At 36.9% G+C, this 18,440-nt stretch overlaps 1 protein-coding gene across 6 annotated transcripts in view; it reads left to right on the forward strand.

Annotated features, from left to right (window-relative positions):
- GRIA4 (glutamate ionotropic receptor AMPA type subunit 4) overlaps positions 1–18,440 on the forward strand; it is a 215,861-nt gene that overhangs the window by 164,949 nt on the left and 32,472 nt on the right. For all 6 annotated transcript variants that reach the window (XM_059467009.1, XM_059467008.1, XM_059467010.1 and 3 more), the window contains exons 11-13: positions 645–1,015; positions 2,426–2,624; positions 7,467–7,714. In XM_059467009.1, coding sequence (XP_059322992.1) covers positions 645–1,015; positions 2,426–2,624; positions 7,467–7,714 — 818 coding nt within the window. The remainder of the gene's footprint in view (positions 1–644; positions 1,016–2,425; positions 2,625–7,466; positions 7,715–18,440) is intronic.

Raw genomic sequence — 18,440 nt, forward strand, 5'->3', positions numbered from 1 at the left:
AAAAATATTCCTGACACTAGTGGGAATGGATTCAGCACACATTTTATCCTTTTAGCTCATAATTTTGCACACCTATTTCCTGTATACTTGCCATTTTTTGCTGTTTAAAATCTAATTCAATCTTATTAGGCTATATGTCCCTTGAGACAGCTCTGTGCAGTTTGGTGAAATCACAGCAACAGTTAACCACTTTAGCAGCCTCATGCCATTTGGAGCTTTTTTGAGTCTATGAACTGCTTTACCTCAAAATATTATTATGTCTTACCAAAATACAGCAATTAAAAAGTCTCTATACATTCAGTGACAATAAGGTCATTCTCATTTGCCATTCTTTCTTGAATTCCTTTATTTAAATCTAAATTAATGCCCAAAATGATCTTCCTATACTGCTGCTCACCTCTGTAAGATTTGCAGAAAAATTAAGTATTTGTATAATTCTGTAAAATAAAAACCTGCAATGTGTATGTTTTACTGAAATCATATTGAGTAAATGCAGTGTGATAGAAAGAGAAAAATGCTACAAAGAGCATTTAAGCCATGGTGTCCTGCTGATGTTAATAACATACCTTTGGAATTAGCTGCTTACCAAGTGTATAAGCACACATCAATTAATCTATACATCTATATTTCTTTTTTCTTTATAGAAAGCAGAGATTGCTGTTGCGCCTCTGACCATCACTTTGGTACGAGAAGAGGTCATTGATTTTTCTAAGCCTTTTATGAGTTTGGGGATATCCATTATGATCAAAAAGCCCCAGAAATCTAAACCAGGAGTGTTTTCCTTCTTGGACCCTTTGGCGTATGAGATCTGGATGTGCATAGTCTTTGCCTACATTGGTGTCAGTGTGGTCCTGTTCCTAGTTAGCAGGTTTAGTCCGTATGAGTGGCACACAGAAGAACCAGAGGATGGGAAAGAAGGACCCAGTGACCAGCCTCCCAATGAGTTTGGCATATTCAACAGCCTCTGGTTTTCCCTGGGTGCCTTTATGCAACAAGGATGTGATATTTCCCCAAGGTTTGTGTCAAATCTTTTTACATTTGCATTTTGTCTTCAACACTGAAGCATAAAACCTTCTTTCATTAATTTTCCTGGCAGTGTTTTGAAGTCCATTCTTCAACCTTTTCTTTTTCTTTTTTTTTTTCTTTTTATTTTTTAATAGCCATGATAAGAGCAACAGATAGTCTACTTGAAATTTCAGTCATTACTATTATTTTCCCAGTGTCAGTGTGCATAAACCCCAAATAGCTGTCAGAAACAGCAGGTTCACACAGGGGAAATTCCACTGGGTTGACTTCTAAAGAACTGTGTTGTTGTTAGATTAGTTCCATTGTGTTGCAACCATGAAATGCATGCACACAGTTGTGCTGAATATCTGCCTTGCATCAAGAAATGTCCCACTTCTGTTTCAAGTTCTACAGTGCTGCTTCACAAATACTGCTGTCTGTGAGAGACAATATTTGATTGTTTCTGAGAAGCCACTATGTGTTGCTTTTACAGCAACAGAGGACATGCCTCAGATCTACTACATGTTTAGTTCTACAGTACATGATTAGTCCTATAATATATGATAATCTAGTAAATGATTAGTGTAATATATGCAGTCCTGAATTTCTCAACATTTTATGAAGTTAGTGGGCAGTAACTAAACTTTTTAATTAAATATTATGACCCAGTCTTTCAAAATTAAAGGCTTCATTTTAGCCATTTGCAGTGAAATTTTGAATGTTCAGCATTGGCCTAATCCTTCTATTATTGAAGTTAGTAATAAAACTGGTGCTAATTAAGCGTGGATGTGCCTTGCTCCTCAACAACCTTCTCATCAAATTGCAGGTATTGAAAAGGAAAATACAAGTTTTTATTTAACAGAAATATCTTTTCTATCAAAAAATTCTTGCTTCCTAAAGAAGAAAAATGTGAATATTCAATGAATGATTGCAGTGGCTTGTGGAATTTTTGAGAAGTTTGGGTGACAGGAATATGTTAATCCTAAAACCAACATAATCCATATGCAAAGCCTTTTGCATTTTTTTTAAAGAGGAAACAGAGAAAGCTACTGATTTTCAGCTACCATGCTTTACTTTTGTCTCCAAAAGAGATTACCAACCCAGTATCTTTTGACACTTTTTTCCTATTTTTAGGCATGTCCTGAAATAATAGGAACACTGAGATTACTGTCCAAGAGGATTTAAACTTCTGTGTATGTGTGATACACATTGGTACAGTGGACTACACTGTAGACATTAAGTTTCTAAGAGTAGAAGCATCTATTAATATTTAAAATGCAAATGACCTTCCTCCCATTGATTGTTGCTTAATGACAAATGTTCAGCAATAATGGTGCCTTCACTCTCTCTCTCTCTCTCTCTCTCTCACTTTTCGTGGCTCAAGAGACAGGAAAATGTGCATTATCTTATTCATGTTTAGATCCCTCTCAGGTCGCATTGTCGGAGGTGTCTGGTGGTTCTTCACGCTCATCATTATTTCATCCTACACTGCTAACCTCGCTGCTTTCTTGACTGTTGAGAGAATGGTCTCCCCCATAGAGAGTGCAGAAGACCTTGCCAAACAAACCGAAATTGCTTACGGGACACTGGACTCAGGGTCAACCAAAGAGTTCTTCAGAGTAAGTTGGCACGTCCATTAGAGCAGCTATCCCTACCAACCACTCTTTTAAGATGCTTGGAAATGTGAAATAATGTGACTTTGCAATTATATGCAGTATGGTTTTATAACTCCTGAAATGCTTTAGCTACATTTTTACCCCCACAAGACCATTTGTTGGAGTTTTCAGTTTTTTAATCTGTGGAAAGCTTATTGATCCTGTCAAAAAAAAAAAAAAAAAAAGGAGATGCAAAAGAGATGCCTGGGAGGATACTGAAGCAAGTGATAATTAAAGCAGCATTGCACTATTGATTCATGTGAAGCTACAGTACTAAAGTGATGTGCAGCATTGAAAGCCTATGATGGTAAAGTGGAGTCTTGCAGGTTTTGTTTCTGCTTATGGATTTGGCTGCGTGCATTTTCCTTTAGGGTCTTGGGTGGTGGGTAGGAAATGCGTTTTTTAATTTGCTGACTTTCAGATGGATAATAAAGAGAAAATTTAACTCGAGGGGATGTGGTTGGAGCATTAGGAAACAGGATAAATAGCCATTCATATGCCTGCGCTGTCTCTATTGATTACTTCATTGTCATTTGCTTTCCTGCATTAGTGTGGTTGGTATGTAATCCTCATAATTTGCCAGCTGGAAAGCAGGGAGCTTGGACACATCACAGGCAGCACATAATAAACAGTCCTTCCTGCTTTATTTCATTACTCCAGCAGATGAAAGTTAAGCTCAGCTGACCGAAGTGAGTTTAGTGTTTAAACGCAGCTCTGAATAAATGCTGTGAGCCAGTAACCTTTCCTTGAAAATTTCACAGCTAATTAGGTCATTATTTAGCTGAAATGTGAAGATTAAGGGATTTTTAGAGGTCAGGAAGATGGAATGAAAATTTCTTCTAATTGCCTAATTGAAAGGAATTCTGTTAGATACTCACACGCACCTTCACTGTTTTCAATTTGGCCAAATTGAACTCAGTAAACCATTAAGAAAATTTTCAGTGCCATTTGGAAACTGTAGACAATATCCATTCAAAGACAGTGTCTCAAGTGAAATAACCTTTTTATTGCAACAACTATCCCCATAGAAGTGTTTGTAAATCTGTTCTATTAGCTGCAGAAAGATGATTTATAAGATATAGATTTCACTTAAGCGCAGTGATTGGACCTTCACATCATGAAACTGCTCAAGGAGTTCAGTTTAACCCAGTTTTCTAGATTTCTTCTGTAGACACTGGAGAAGGAAAAGCAGCCCTGTGCATCCTATGTGAGATGTGTGTGTTATGACGATATAAAGCACACATTTAAGTACCTGCCTCTTTACTTGAACTCTAGAAGGATCCAGCTGAAATGGTTATGGTGCTTGGTACCTCGACTGTTCACTAAAAGGTTTCTAACTACCCCTGTCTTACTGTTTTTTTTAATGAGTACAGTCCCTCCTACCAATTGTTTATATTCACCTATGTTTCTCCCATAAACACATTTTTAGTTCTTTTTGTGGAAAGTTAGATATTTTATTCTTGGAACTCAAGTTTCAGTCCATCCTAAGTTGAGGTGGTAACCACAATATATGGGTACAAATAGATAGTTCTACTAGAATGAAACTGTGATGATACTTAAAAACATGATGCTGATGGTCAGGCAGATTTATGTAACTTTGCATTTATTAATTTGTTGCATTTTTAAGAGTACCTAGTACTTGCAAATTTGTTAGGCGATGGTATGCAAAAATTAATTCCCAAAGAAATAGTAAAGAATGAAGGACTGGAATTGTTTTCTCAAGACTTTCAAAATACGTATACAAGCCATTGTATTGAAGTAATGAGATCAGATATTTTGATGTAGAAACACTATTGGTGATAAAAATTTCATGGTTCTTTTAAATCATCATGTAAACACAGAAACTCTTTCAATATTTTATGCAAGTTCTCATTTTAAAGAGAAGATACTACGATGGAGTGAAGTGTCTAAGGTGACAGCCCTTTTTTCACTTCAGTCTTAAAGGGCTAAGAGAAAAAAGAAGGAAAATCAATGTTGCTCTTTTTATTTTTTCTTTTCTTTCAAAATACAAAGGGAAACTTTAAAATTAACTACAAATACTATTGCATATGCAAAATATGAAGCTTAATGAAAATTTAAACTGTGTTGATCACTTTCTTTAAAATGGTGCAGTTGAGGCCCTGCGTTCAAATGATTTCTAGTCTCTCTCACAATATAGTGATTCTTAATGATACTTTATGTACTATTTCTAAAGATATTTTTCACAAAACAGGGAGAAAGATAAAATATCAACAGACAATATTTACGTAAAAGCTGTTTTCAAAATACATAAATTAAGACCTAGCCTGAAACAATAGTACAAGAAGATTGTGTGCCAAGTCAAACATTTTGTGGGTTTGGAAGCAATTCACTTCTTGGTATTAGAATCATGTGTAACTTTTCTGTCAGTGGTGATTATGTGGCTGAAGATGAGCCTTCAGGACATTTTCTCATCATTTTGTCATTTCTGATCAAAATGTCAGAAACACCTCTTCAGCCTGTTTTAAATCTGAATTGAAAGCAGAAAAGGGAAAATCATTTTAAAGCCAACATAAAGAAAAAGAGGAACTTTGATACTGTTAGCTGTTATATACTCCTGTTTCCTGGTGTACATGCAGTCAGAGTTGTATTTTCCAGGCAAACTGCTCAAGAGGGAAAGTAGTTAGCTTTAGCAGTTCTACTCAGAAAACCCCGAAATTAAAATTATCCCAGCTGGGCTGACTGCAGGGAAAGCTGCAATGTTTTCTCATATGATAATAAAAAATACTTGTTAGTTCATTCTTCAGTTTTCACTCTGAGTTGACATGTAGAAATTGAATGCAAGCAAATGAAAGTTTGGGAGAAGAAAATGCTAGAGAGCAGATACTTTGTTAGACTTTCCATATTTTTATATTTTCATAGGCAAAGGAGACTAGATGCTAAAAGAAAAAAATAATTAAATGCAGCCTTTTCCAATTGATGTAGAGCAGTGTTTCCTGTTACTAATCAAGCTGTTTTATGTGCTGCATAAAGTTATAAATGAAAGTGACCTATTGTATGGTTCCTTTATAAAGAAATAGATGTAATGGATGTTAAGATGAGAGAAATGTTTGGAAGTGAAGGCAGACAAAGGCAAGAAAATACTCTTGAAATTATGACTGATTTATTACTACACTCTTCCATTTTTTTCTTTCTGCAAATTTAAATCCATGTAATTACATCTGTGTAAAGCAAAAATAATGCATTGGTGGCTTAGTTTATGCTCTGCTCCCAGCCACTATTATGTAAATATAAAATAGCTGTGACTGTAGTGAAAAGAAAGGGTGACAAGTCAGGATGTGATTATGGACATACACAGCTGTTTTTGATTCAGATGTTATTATATTTGACAGAAAGATAAAATTATGCATTCAGACAAACTAAAAAAGGAAAGCATAATTTATGATGTTCTGCTATATGGCATTTTTATTGAACAGTTTTAGTTAAATGCCAATTATTTTCAGGATAGACTTAGGTCCCTTGCAAATTATTTTCTAAGTAATAGTACAGTCATTCAGTAATTGGTAAAAAGAAGTGCTTCAGGGAAATTACTCTCAGATATAAAAAAGGCTCAGTTCCAGGCTTCTTAAAGCCATTTTTTATTTGTATAATACTAAGATCATAGGATTTAGTATTTGTTTAAACAATCTGAGGCCCTTTGTTCTGGGGCTTTTGAATAATGAATATTTTCCTGGAGTGCTCAGCACAGTGTAGGAACAGGCTCATAGACCAAAACTTGCTTAGCTAGAAACTCCTCTTGACTCAAATAAAAGCTGACTTGAGCATTAGGGTAAAAAGTCCTTTTTGCAGCATACATAGGGGAAGACAAGTGCCATCTGTTATTATAAAAACAGTGTGTAGTGTTCAGCTGACACACTGCTGGTTTGCATGTATGTATTCCTGTTGTTAGAGGAAGCAAAGGAGTCGTTGGGTGAATCTAATGAGGCATGGGAAATTTCTCCGCCTGACATCATTTCCTTCCTTTCTTTTAGTGAAATTTTTTATTTGCTTTATTTTTTTATGAAGAAGTTTTGTTTTTTGCTTAAGTATTTACCTGTTACTCCATGCATTCTCGGACAGGAAAATTTCCAACTAATGCACTCTAAGCCATGAATTGTGTGCATTCTTTGAGAAAGTACATTTCTTACTCAGTTATTGGCAGGATGAGAGTCTTTAAAATAAATCCACTGATACTGCAGTTCTAAAATCATACCTAATTCTTTAAGAAAGATCCTTATGGCATTTTACTTCCTTTAGTATATGCTCCAACTTGCTGTTTCCATATTTTACTGTGAACCATGTCTTTAAGTATTGTATAGCATTTCTGAATATAGATCAGGTCAGTTCTGAATCATGAAAGCAGAAATCCTTCTTAAGCTACTCTGGTTTTGATGGTAGAAGAAGTGGGTGTTAGAGAAATGCTTTAAGATTCAGCTGAGTATTTATGGAGAGATGATTTTACTGTTTCTCTTAAGAGTACAGGCTTATTGTGGACATCTATTTCATATATCATTCCCTAAAACACATTGACTGTGTGAACTTCCTCTATCTAACAGTAAATTCAGCTTTACAGGTTTCTTTTTTGACTGCTAGAGGGTAGCCAAACTCAAAAATTGTAGCTGCTACTATAGTATTGATAATTTTCTTTTTTGTCTCTTTTAAAATAATGGAATTCAGATGAAACCCTTCTCCAGGATTTTCCCAACCTCAAATGTCTTAAAAATTAAGTATGGTTGATTTTATTTGAGCAGTGCCATTCTGAAACGTTGCAACATTCTTTTGTTCTAACTTGTTTTTGATTTTCCCCAGAGATCAAAAATAGCAGTGTATGAAAAGATGTGGACCTACATGAAATCAGCTGAGCCATCAGTGTTCACTAGGACTACTGCAGAGGGAGTAGCTCGTGTCCGCAAATCCAAGGGCAAGTTTGCCTTCCTGCTGGAGTCCACCATGAATGAATACATTGAGCAACGAAAGCCATGTGACACCATGAAAGTGGGAGGAAATCTGGATTCCAAAGGCTATGGCGTAGCCACACCGAAGGGTTCTCCATTAAGGTGGGTGGAATAGTATAACAATATAAAATGTGTTGTTATAGTATTCCACCTTCCCTGATGTCCCTGATATAGCTCTTTTTGTTTTGTGTGTGAACATGGTATGTTATTTTTATTTTCTTCCATTTCATTTTTTTTTGATCAACAAAGGTAACCATTTCTAATTGCAATATGGATTGAGCAGCTATAGTTGGCATATGTTTCAAGGCCATATAAAAACCAAACTGGTTGAACACTAGCTACTTGAAGTCAGCCTCAATAGAATTAACACTGGTTATTCTATTTCATCAGCTTTTTTTCACAGAATTCAACCCTTTATAGCAGTATTATGCTTACATTATCTACATCAGTATCTGCATCAATAATATGCCTACATTTTATGTTTTGTTTATTGATCTCGGCTACTAATTTCTGAGTAAGAAGCTGCTTGTAGCATCTTTTTTCAAATGTCATAACTTGGAGGTAATTAGTCCTTCATTAAAGTACTTTTTTACTAAAGCACCTTCTTATTTAGAAAAAATGTTTGTGTTTCTAGCATTATGCATTTCAGTACTGCCTTCAAACTCACCAGTATTTTCTTTTTCATGGTATCAGATACATTCAGTAAAGTAGAAGAGTTTTTGATTCACAGGCAGAACATCATTTGCATTTCATTTAAATTGTCAGGGAACAAAAGTCAGATTTGTGTTAAAATTGGTGGTGTTTACCATTCTGTTTCTTTAATGTTTAACGCAAACAAAACTTCCATTTTCTAGTGCAGGTTTGCCAATTTTTTTGAAAACAAAGAGCAACTAAGAGTTGAAGGGAGTCTGACAGTGATAAGGTGCACATGGGTGGGGGAAAGGGAACGCTCCACAGAGTGCTCTGCACCCCATTTTTTACGTCTGTGCTCATGAGAAGGAAACACAATGTGAAATAAAGGGGAGGAAGTAGGTGTAAGGGAAGAGTTGCAAGTGCAGATGTAGCCATATGTCTGTGGATGAGGTAACCAAGGACCTATTTGTCTACATCTGTGACTGCAGAGGAGACATCATTGCCACTATGCAGATAACTAGACTCACTCATAACTCATCAGTTTAACCTGCACAGAATGCCATAAACATCAGTAGCTCTTACTGCATTACAGGGATGGTAAAAGGAATATCATTAGAATCATCTGCATCCACAGCAAAAGAAGATTTGTATGTGCAGGGGAAAATCAGGACAGCTATTTCAGTGACTGGATATGAATTTTTGGTCCTTAACATTCAGTACCTATCAGATTTAAAAATTGCCACTTTCACTGCTGGGCAAAGTAGAGAGAACATTAAGGAAGTGAGAGAGGGAAAATGACAATAAAAATGTTAATTCTGTAGAAAAACATGTCCAGAACTCATAGAGTAGTTAAAGGTGGTAGTTAAACGTAGTAGTTAAAGCTAATAGGAAAGGCTGCTCTATTATCTGGATATATTTTCAAAACACTTGGTTTTTATTTGATATTTATGATAAATTAATATCTCCTTTTCGGTGTTTCAGACAACCTAAGAGTGGTAGGCAGCACTGCAGTTTAGGGTAGTAAGGAAATGCCCACTGCTGACAGTCATGCTGTACTGAGTCAAAGCTAGGACATACATTTTAGGAGTACTTTGGCTGCTGTCATATATGTCCTGACAGTGGGCTCTTTGCTTTAAGTGTGCTTTATGGTGTTCTCTAGTCCCTTTCCCTTTCTTCTTCAGAGTATTCAATACCAACAAGAGACAGCCTGTTATAATGAGCACTGATAGCCTGTGGAAATTGATTTGTGTCAAATTTGGGCTTATTTCAGGTTTGTTCAGTTGGCTAGACAAAAATACCTAGGAGTAATGGGGATGAGACATAAAGAAGTTAGAAGTAAGAGGGCCTAGTAAGACTAATAAGAGCAGAGAGGAAGAGCACAGCCCCAATTGTAGGGTCCAGTGTGAAGTCCTGGTTATATCCCAGCTAAAGTTCCCAGACAGTTCAGTGAGGCCATAGTTTCATCTAACTGGGGGTCAGCAGCTGTCATTAGGGTGATGTGATCAAAACCCTGTCATTTTTCACATCCTACCTTCAAACATTTTTCAAAAAGCAGAATAGGGAAAATCCTACCGGACTTGAAAATTGGACCAAATCTTCTTTCAAGCTGTCTTGACTGGCTGTCCGTGTCCATGCCTTTCCTGAGCCTTTCTTTCATATGTGCTAAGCTGCGTGTTCTCCTGCTGCACCCCATTCCCTCTCCAGCCCCAGTGACAAACCATCAGTGCTGCTTACCTACTAAAAACATTAAGCAACACACTTAATGTTCTGGATAAAAATAAAGAACAAGCAATACCTCACATTTTTACCACCTCTTTCATGTATATCTATGGAGAGTAGCACTTACAGAAGAGGGGAAAATCTTCCTCCCCCTGTGTTTTTGAACAGAAAAGAGTCAGCTGTAAATTTTATCTGCATGTTTCAGTATTTTCTGAATATTTTAAGATTTAGATTATGCTGCTTTTGCTATTTTGACTTCATCCCACATGGTAGTGTTTCTGTCGCTGATCAGATGACTTATGTAACTGCTGTCTGCACAGATAATTGCAAATATTGAACATGCAGCTTGAAATCCATGAAGGGCAGGCTAGCTGAGCTCATTACATAAATTAGTCAAAAGACATAATTTGATATGGGAATTGCAAATTTTGTTTTATTTAATAATCCTAATTTCCTATTTGAGTTATATGTAGACCACAAATTACTTGATGTAGTTCACAAATAATTGCAAATAGCATATAAAATTTAAACATTCAAATGCTGTCTTTGGTTTGTTCAGGACTAGGGGAAAAAAACCTACTTTTCCAAATGAATTATTCATATCAAATTAATCACTGAACTGTTTGAACACCTATTCCATTAGAAGTATTTTTGTCTTAATCCTCCTCCTACTTACTCAGTGATATAAATCAGGAGTTTTTTCCCTAAAAATATAGTAGCATCTGAATAAAATTGATGTGAGTCTGTGGAGAACCAGATCACATATTCTCACACATCTAACTGACAGAAAGTGGTTCTTCCTGTAGCATAGGATTAGGGATGGTTCCCTGCCATCACATCACCAGGCTCATGTTCATTATAGAGCACATACCCATCACTTGGTTCATGCAGATGAAATCCACTTGTCAGAGAGATCCAAGGACTGGTCTCTCTGTTGCTCATGACCATACACATGAGCAGGGTAGTGGATTTTAATTCAAAACTCTTCCTTGTTGGGTTTCATGCTACACTCCTGCAGTGTTCAACCAGTACCTATTGGCTAATTGGAATGATTGATTCTCAGTGCTGGTGCAGTATTACAAATAATGCATATCACTGAATGGAGGAGAATGGGAAATGCCTGATGTGTGTTTCTTTTATGCCCAATGGGCAGTACCACATCACATATCATGTGTGTCTCCTTCCTTCCTTCCTTTTCAGTGATATTCATTTCTATATGATGTTGTAAAAGACTGTCGTGTTTGAGAAGGAATGTGGGATTGAGGGCAAAGGCTCTCATCACAGCAAAGATTGAGTTTCTCTCATGGCACTACCCAACTGTTCTTACTGTTTCTCCTCCTACAACGGTAGGTATCCTTCCAAAGCCACTGTGTGGTACTCAGTGTGAATTAATGAGTTTTTTCTTCAAAGGTGGTGCTTTCAAAGGTGGTTAAGAGAGTGCTGCTTGTCTGCTTAGCAAGACCTACCTCTGTAAAAGTGTTGTCATTAGATGTTCTTGTGGCCAGACTTCTGGCCCTTGTGGATCACCCTCGGGTCATCTCCCTTGCCACTTGCAGTAACTGTGTTATCAGAGGGCAACACCTGAAGATCTTGTACTTCTCAAGTCCTGTGCCTTGCATGCCTCTGCTTTTCTGTTTTAGATATGTAGGCATCATAAACAAGTTTGAATAGTGAAGAACATGAAAGAGTTCTCCACCCTAAGAGGTAATGATAAAGAAGCTAAGGGCAGTATTTTCTCAAAAGTACACTAAAAGCTTTTTCAGCTTTTTGTACCTTGAAGCTGTTTTATGTTAAGGGGAATGAGAGGTTGGGCTAAAAAATGAGTTGTTATCATTTCTTCTCTTACTGTTTCAACTAAGGACATTTGTCCTCTCCTGTAGCCAAAAGTATGCAGCATGCATGAGTGAAACCTGCAAGGTCATGAGTGTCTGGTGAGACACTTTGAGCCCAGGCAGATGAGAATGGCAGCATTAGATTTAGACAAATAATAGAAAAACTTTGATTAGATGCATCAATGTATTTTAGAGATTGGTGATATTTGTTCACCAACCTCATGAAATCCAGAGCTCTAATAAGTTCCTGCTATTGGAATTACAGTTAATGTTTATATATATATATGAACCTGGGATTCCATATTCCATTATTCAAGCCTCTATTCTTTATATGTATTAAAGGATTAAATCAGTTTCATTTTAGGAAGAATTCTTTCTGTTCTGAAGAGGAAGGCAAAAAGGTCCGCCTGGTGATATCTGCTGGTTTTTGCAGTGTGACATCTTGTGACATGAACTGACTCTTTGCACTTTATCCATTCTTCACTGTGTTTAACATAAGATGTGCAGTGTGGGCAGTGAATCAGGGATGCTAGTGTTGCGGATGTAATTTTGCCATCATTTTAGCAACTTGTATGGAGGGAAAAGTGTAATGTAATTGAAGCTAGAGATTTTAGTTTCCATTCCCTGCAAGGGAAGAGCTCCCTGAAGGTTGCTTGGGGTGCAGAAGGCATCCAAACTGTCCTGTAACAGTGTATGGATTCTCCTGTTTTATATAATGTAATGTGCAATACCAGAAAGAGATTTACCCTAGAAGTGAGAGTTCTGTGGTGGAAGGACGTTTTCCTTGAAGAAAAATGAATCTGTGGGAATAAGATAAAGATCTGTTATGAGGGGAGTCTTTGTGTGCATGGGGTCTGTAATCTACCATCTTAATGACTTCATCTTCTTGTTTTCCTGAGGTGAATCTGTAGAACTGCCATTCCTCCATTGCTTCATATCAGTGTGGTACTACAGCTGGCAGTTACCTTGGCGTTTCACAGATATGTGTAGTACGGTTCGTTAGAAATCTAGTGTTGGAAGAAAACTTATTTTAGTAACTCATGCTCATTCATAAAAAATTTTGGCAGACCTTACATAGGATGGAATATTTCCACCCCTCCCTTTTTTTTTTTCTGGTAAGTGATGTTTCCTTTTATTATTTTCATTGACCTGAAAATAGCATTATGATAGCATAGTTTCTTCCAGTGGGACTATTTAATTTTTTATCAAATGTTGTCCTCAATGTTTTTGTAGACCAGACTATAAGGAGCTTACTATGGAAGGAATTCCAAGCTCATCATTCACTGCCAAAGCTGTTTATTGTGAATTTAATATAATATTCTGAGATATACACCAGTTCTCATTGTACCCTGGATTTGTTGGTCAGTGATCTGGTAATTCACACCAGGCTCTGTAGGAAAACCATCAGAGTCATTATGCAGTAGTGAACTGTAAGGATAGGTAAAAACATTTCCCCCCAAACATATTACACTCTCTGGTTTCTTATGCTTTCTAGAAGATTGGATTTGTGTGTGCAAAAGAATAGGAATGATATTCACAGACTTCCTCTGAGTAAGAGAAGAACTAGGAAAAATGTTTAAGCTGGCCACACAAATTTTTTACACTGTCAACATTTGTTGACAGAGGACTACAGAGGACTTCTTCCACTTTTGTTTTTCAATGGTTTTGTACTGCAGAAATCCATGAATCTTTAGAAAAATAGGCTTTTCCCGTCAATGAAGCTTCCTTGCACAAAGTGTGTTGTATCATAAAGGAAGCATTTCCCTAGACCACTCTTCAGTGTACCCTATATTGTTCAGTTTCCAAAGGTCTTTATAGATTTTTTTTTAAACCAATATTGTTGGTGTAACTATTCTGTTTTGGTGTTTCTGTGGATCTGGGCTGCATTCTTCAATCAGTGGCATGTCCCTGTTTCTAGAAAGGTACCAAAATAGGTAAAAGTAATGTATGGTTGGGTCATCCTGATAACATCTGAGGCCCATGTGCCTCTGAGCATATTCTGGCACTTCGGAGAGAAGAATGGGTATTTCTTTTGCTGGTTAGCTGTCTTCTGGTTGGCAACACTGGCACATAAAGGCCTCCCCAAATCATTCTGAAGACAAGCAACCGTGACAGTGAGGAAAGATGCAGAGGAAGCAGGTTTGATTTTTTTTTCACATTTCCCTTCTCCTGCCAGAATGCCTGGTATTGCCCTTAATCAGTGTGTTATTCACAGAGTTGTTTCAGCAAAGCACTGTAGGACCTCAAAACTGATGTTATTTATATACAGTGTTGAGAAGATATAGCAAGAACTGGTGAATAATTGAGGTTTGATTATTAAAATGAGTGATTGAAAATACTGCGTTTGACCTCTACACTTTTGAAGCAAGGGCCACTGGAGAAAGCAAAAACCCCTCCATAGTTATGGGTCTGTCTGTTGATACTTGAAAGAACAGGATTTTAGTCAGCTTAGCAGAATTTTCCAGGATCATTTCTTTCTGTGATGCAAAATTATATGAAAACTAGAAGGTGATCTGTAGCATTTTATACATATATAATCATTATCCTTTTTGTTGGTGTAGATCATACTGTATGACTTTGCATAATATTCTTCCCTTCACTGTAGGCATAACTTCCCTTCACTGCAGGCATAGCAAGGCTTGAATTACCACATCATTACCATTCAGTGTCAAAGCTTATAGCTGAGATATTTCTCAAGCAGGTCAGATCCTTCAGAGCTTGTTGAGTTTTCTATCAACTGAAAATAACACTTACTAGGTAAAAAGGCAGAGAATGGGCCATTGCTTAAGAAGGAATATAAAAGTCAGGGGTCAAAAGAAGATCAGTGAAGAGAACCTGACAATGAATGTTAGGAAGTTGTTCTTTCAGCTGAGCCTGGGAGGCATACTTAATTTTGGTTATCTGGGTTATTTCTGTCTAAAAAACAGAGTGTCTATTTGAAAAGTAAATATAAAGCCTTGGGAACAGAGATTTGAGTCCCAACTTGCTCTGTTCCGCAGTGATGCCTGCTGGATTAAGTTCATAATTTTCAGTCAAGATAAGGGTCTTCCCTATGCAGAAATGGTGCAGTAAAAAAAGGGAAAATTTCATGATGACTAATAATATTCACTGCAAGATGTACAAGCAAATGTATTGAGGCAAAATCTTCTACTTGAAATAGTTTTACCCATTCTTGCAATTTTTACTTACAGAGGAAGGAAATTGTAATAATTCTGATTTAAGTCACCAAATGGCAGTAAAGAGCATTGCTATTGAGATAATTTCTGATACTTATCTCTTTGAAAGAAAACAAGTCATTAATGTCCATGATGCTGCATTTGCTGAATTTTCTCTGACCTGGGGGAGAAAAAAATCACTCTATCTTTCAAGTACTTCAAAGAGCCATCTCTGACCTGCCTTGCCTCACAGAGCCTGTTTCTTCATTGCCACTAGCAGGAAGTTTTCACTCTCAGACTTCAAGGATGATTCATAATTGAACAAAGCTCTCTGTGGTTTGGAGGAGAAATCAAAAGTCACAGGAATTTGTTCTGCTGCCATTTCTGTTTTCCTACACTACAAATAACAGTAGAAGCAACTGATGGAAGGCAAAACTCTTCCAAGAAGCTTAGCTCCCATCTTGATCACACTGTCAGGTTCTGGCGCCTCTCTGCTAGTGTCATCCTGCTCCTTACTCCAAGGAAAGTCTTGGGATTTTAGTGAGAAAATGAAGTGCTTCTGAACAGGAGTGAAAGAACAGAGCATGGAAACAGCAGTAAAACTATTTCATAGAAAGGCTGCGGGGTTTTTTTGGTTTCTTTTTTTAATTTAAACATTTCAGTGGCAATAGGTATTTTTAAATTAGCAGTATAATCAGTGTAAAAGGAGAAGCTACCATTCTGTATATTCTGCTTTAGCATTTGCTTAAAAGCACAACTAGGCTTTTTTCAAAAAAAGTTTTATAAACTATTTATACAAGAGATTTCTCATTCCAATATTTAGTGATTACTAAAAATTTCTTTACTGTCTTACAGAAGCATTGGGCCAGAACGAGGAAAAGTTCAATAACGGGCTTGTTTTCTACAGACAGAAAGAAATCAAGGCAGCAAAAAGATCAGAGTTCTTTTCTTGCTTGTCTGTTTCAGAATTGTTTGAATGCAAACAGGATAGGAGCTTCACAATAACAGATCTATCCAAATGAAATTTGTCAGACTGTTGAATTCTCTGACAGGTGAAGAGGGGCTTATATTCCAGTATAACCAGTGAACTTACCTCAGACTATCAGCAAAGGCCATAATGTCTCAAAAATACTGATACCATTGCTGTGCACACATCCTACTGATTTTCTGGACTTTTACAAACCTTTGATAAGGATTAATCCCCACTGTATGCCAGTGGGATACAAAAGGTTATGGTTGTTTCCAATCTATAGATCCCCTGAGAAATAAATGCTGCCTCTTGCCACTTCAGAAATAATTTTCTCCTGCCCTTTTCCCTGCCATTTCCCCAATCCCTTGCAAAGCATCTCAGCAGAGGGCAAGATGCAGCCCTTTATATTTTAACAATGCTGCTCATTATTCTTTCTCTCTTTTCTTTTTATTACAACTCTCTGGCCGCTTAGGTGTCAAGTCCCAGGAACTGCCCTTTGAAGTTGATGGTACAGTTCCCAACAACTGAAAGGCCTATCCCACTAAGATAATAATTGTTCAGGTAAACTGTAGGTAGACTGAAGCAAAGGAGCAGGCTGCTGAAAGGCATCTCAGCAGCTTGTAACAATACCTCTCTGTGGAAATGACATTTGGGGTACAAATAGCACCTGAAAAACAGTTTGTGATTAATCTGTGTGATAGTTGCAAAACTGCCCACTTCCAATTGACAGTAAGTACAAGATGGACTCCACGAGACATAAAATGGCTATTTAGTCTTTGTGCAGCCTTGATTCTTGTGAGAGATCTCCAACCAAAAGTAGGGAGAAAAGTTTGTTTTCTTTCTTGCGGTTGCTTTGAACTGAGAATAGAATCTCAGACTGGCACAGTGTGTGACAGAGTAGGCATTATGGACTGAACATCCCAGCATGAAAGGTAGAAAGGTGTTGACAGCACAAAACAAGTTTCAGAAGTCTTAATGTATAATTTAAGCTGCTGTGTGTCTTGACACAGCAGCTCTAAAATGCAACTCTTTCCCATCATCAGAATGCTCCCAAGGAGCTCAGGTTCCAAATACAAATGGCCATATGTGTATCTCACTGAACAGTACAAGTTTAAAATATTGTTTGATTAAATAGTGACTTGTGGATGATCAGTAATTTTTCCTCTTAACTGGTCTGCTTTGTGTGTGGTAAGAGGTAGAATGAAAACTAGAGCTCTTTTTCTTAACTATCTCTAGTTATCCTTAGCTCAAGTCTCTGCGCTTCTATAACTCGATGCCTTACTCCCGTTTTCTGCTTTCCTTCCTCTGCTTCCTATTCCAAACAAGTCACTGAGTGAAAGCTTAAATCAAGCCTGAAAAAGGATTTAGCTCCTATTTAACTATATCTTTTAGCAAATCACATTATGCTAAGCAATGCTATGTGTTCTTTTGTTGTGACTCTCTTTTAACAGTTTTTGGCAGGATTGGCAGTTTTCTGTAGTCAAAATTTGACTAAAATTTTCCCTGCAGTTTTTTAAAGCCAAAAGTCAACTGGATAAAAGGGATCCGAGTCTGACCTGATGCATAGAGCTATTTTATTTTTATACTTCAAGTACTTCTTTCTACTCTAAAAAAACACATGAAAATAATAATCTGCCTCCAGCATGCAAAGAAAATATAACTTTTTTAGATGTTTTTTTCTCCCGTCTTGTTCAGGAATAGCATCTCTGTGCAGGAAGATCCAGATCCCTTGCTAGCTTCCAGATCTTCCATTACTAGCAGCAGGAATGAATGAGGTCTGCAGGTGAGAGCAGCCCCAACATCTGGCAGCCCATCTGTTACCTCCAGAATATGTACAGCTTTCTCTGAGCATAATTTCACATCAGGCTCTTTCCAATCTGTTGCCGATATGGTTCCATTTAATGTGCCCTGGATTTGTAACTGTGTCTTTAAGAGGCTTTTATATGCAGAATTAGATGTTTGGATTCTTTGGTATGGATGCAGGCACCTGATTTCACACATCTTATGCTGTGTTGTTTGTGTGATTTAGGTCTATTTTGAATCTTAAAACTCTTAAGCCAACAGAAAAATTCATGAGATCTAGTAATGTCCTACAGAAAATCTCAGCTTTTTCTAGAAAACTCAAGTTTTCCATATTTCATATGCCTTAATGTAAACATTACTAGACAATTCTTCACATTTTTACATTTTCAACCAAAATTTTGAATTTTAAGGTTTCCACAGGTGCCTTTTATTGCTTGCAACACAAAATATGACAAGACAGGTTTTAGAAGTGTGCTCATTTCTTCATTGGTTTTAAATAAAAAGAAAATGCCTTCTATCCAAAGCTAGAGGACTCACCCACATTCAAATGCTCTGCATTTACTAAGATCCAGCTCCTCAGATTTTAATCACTATATGATACTATTCTGATTATATTCTATACCTGTTGATAATATTTTTTGGTTTAAAACCACATGAACACTTGACAATTAGTTTTGACTTTTCGGTTTAAATAATGCAAGCTCAGTCTTTGAAAG

Source organism: Ammospiza nelsoni, chromosome 2 (genome assembly GCF_027579445.1).
Source record: "Ammospiza nelsoni isolate bAmmNel1 chromosome 2, bAmmNel1.pri, whole genome shotgun sequence".
Lineage (NCBI taxonomy): Eukaryota > Metazoa > Chordata > Aves > Passeriformes > Passerellidae > Ammospiza > Ammospiza nelsoni.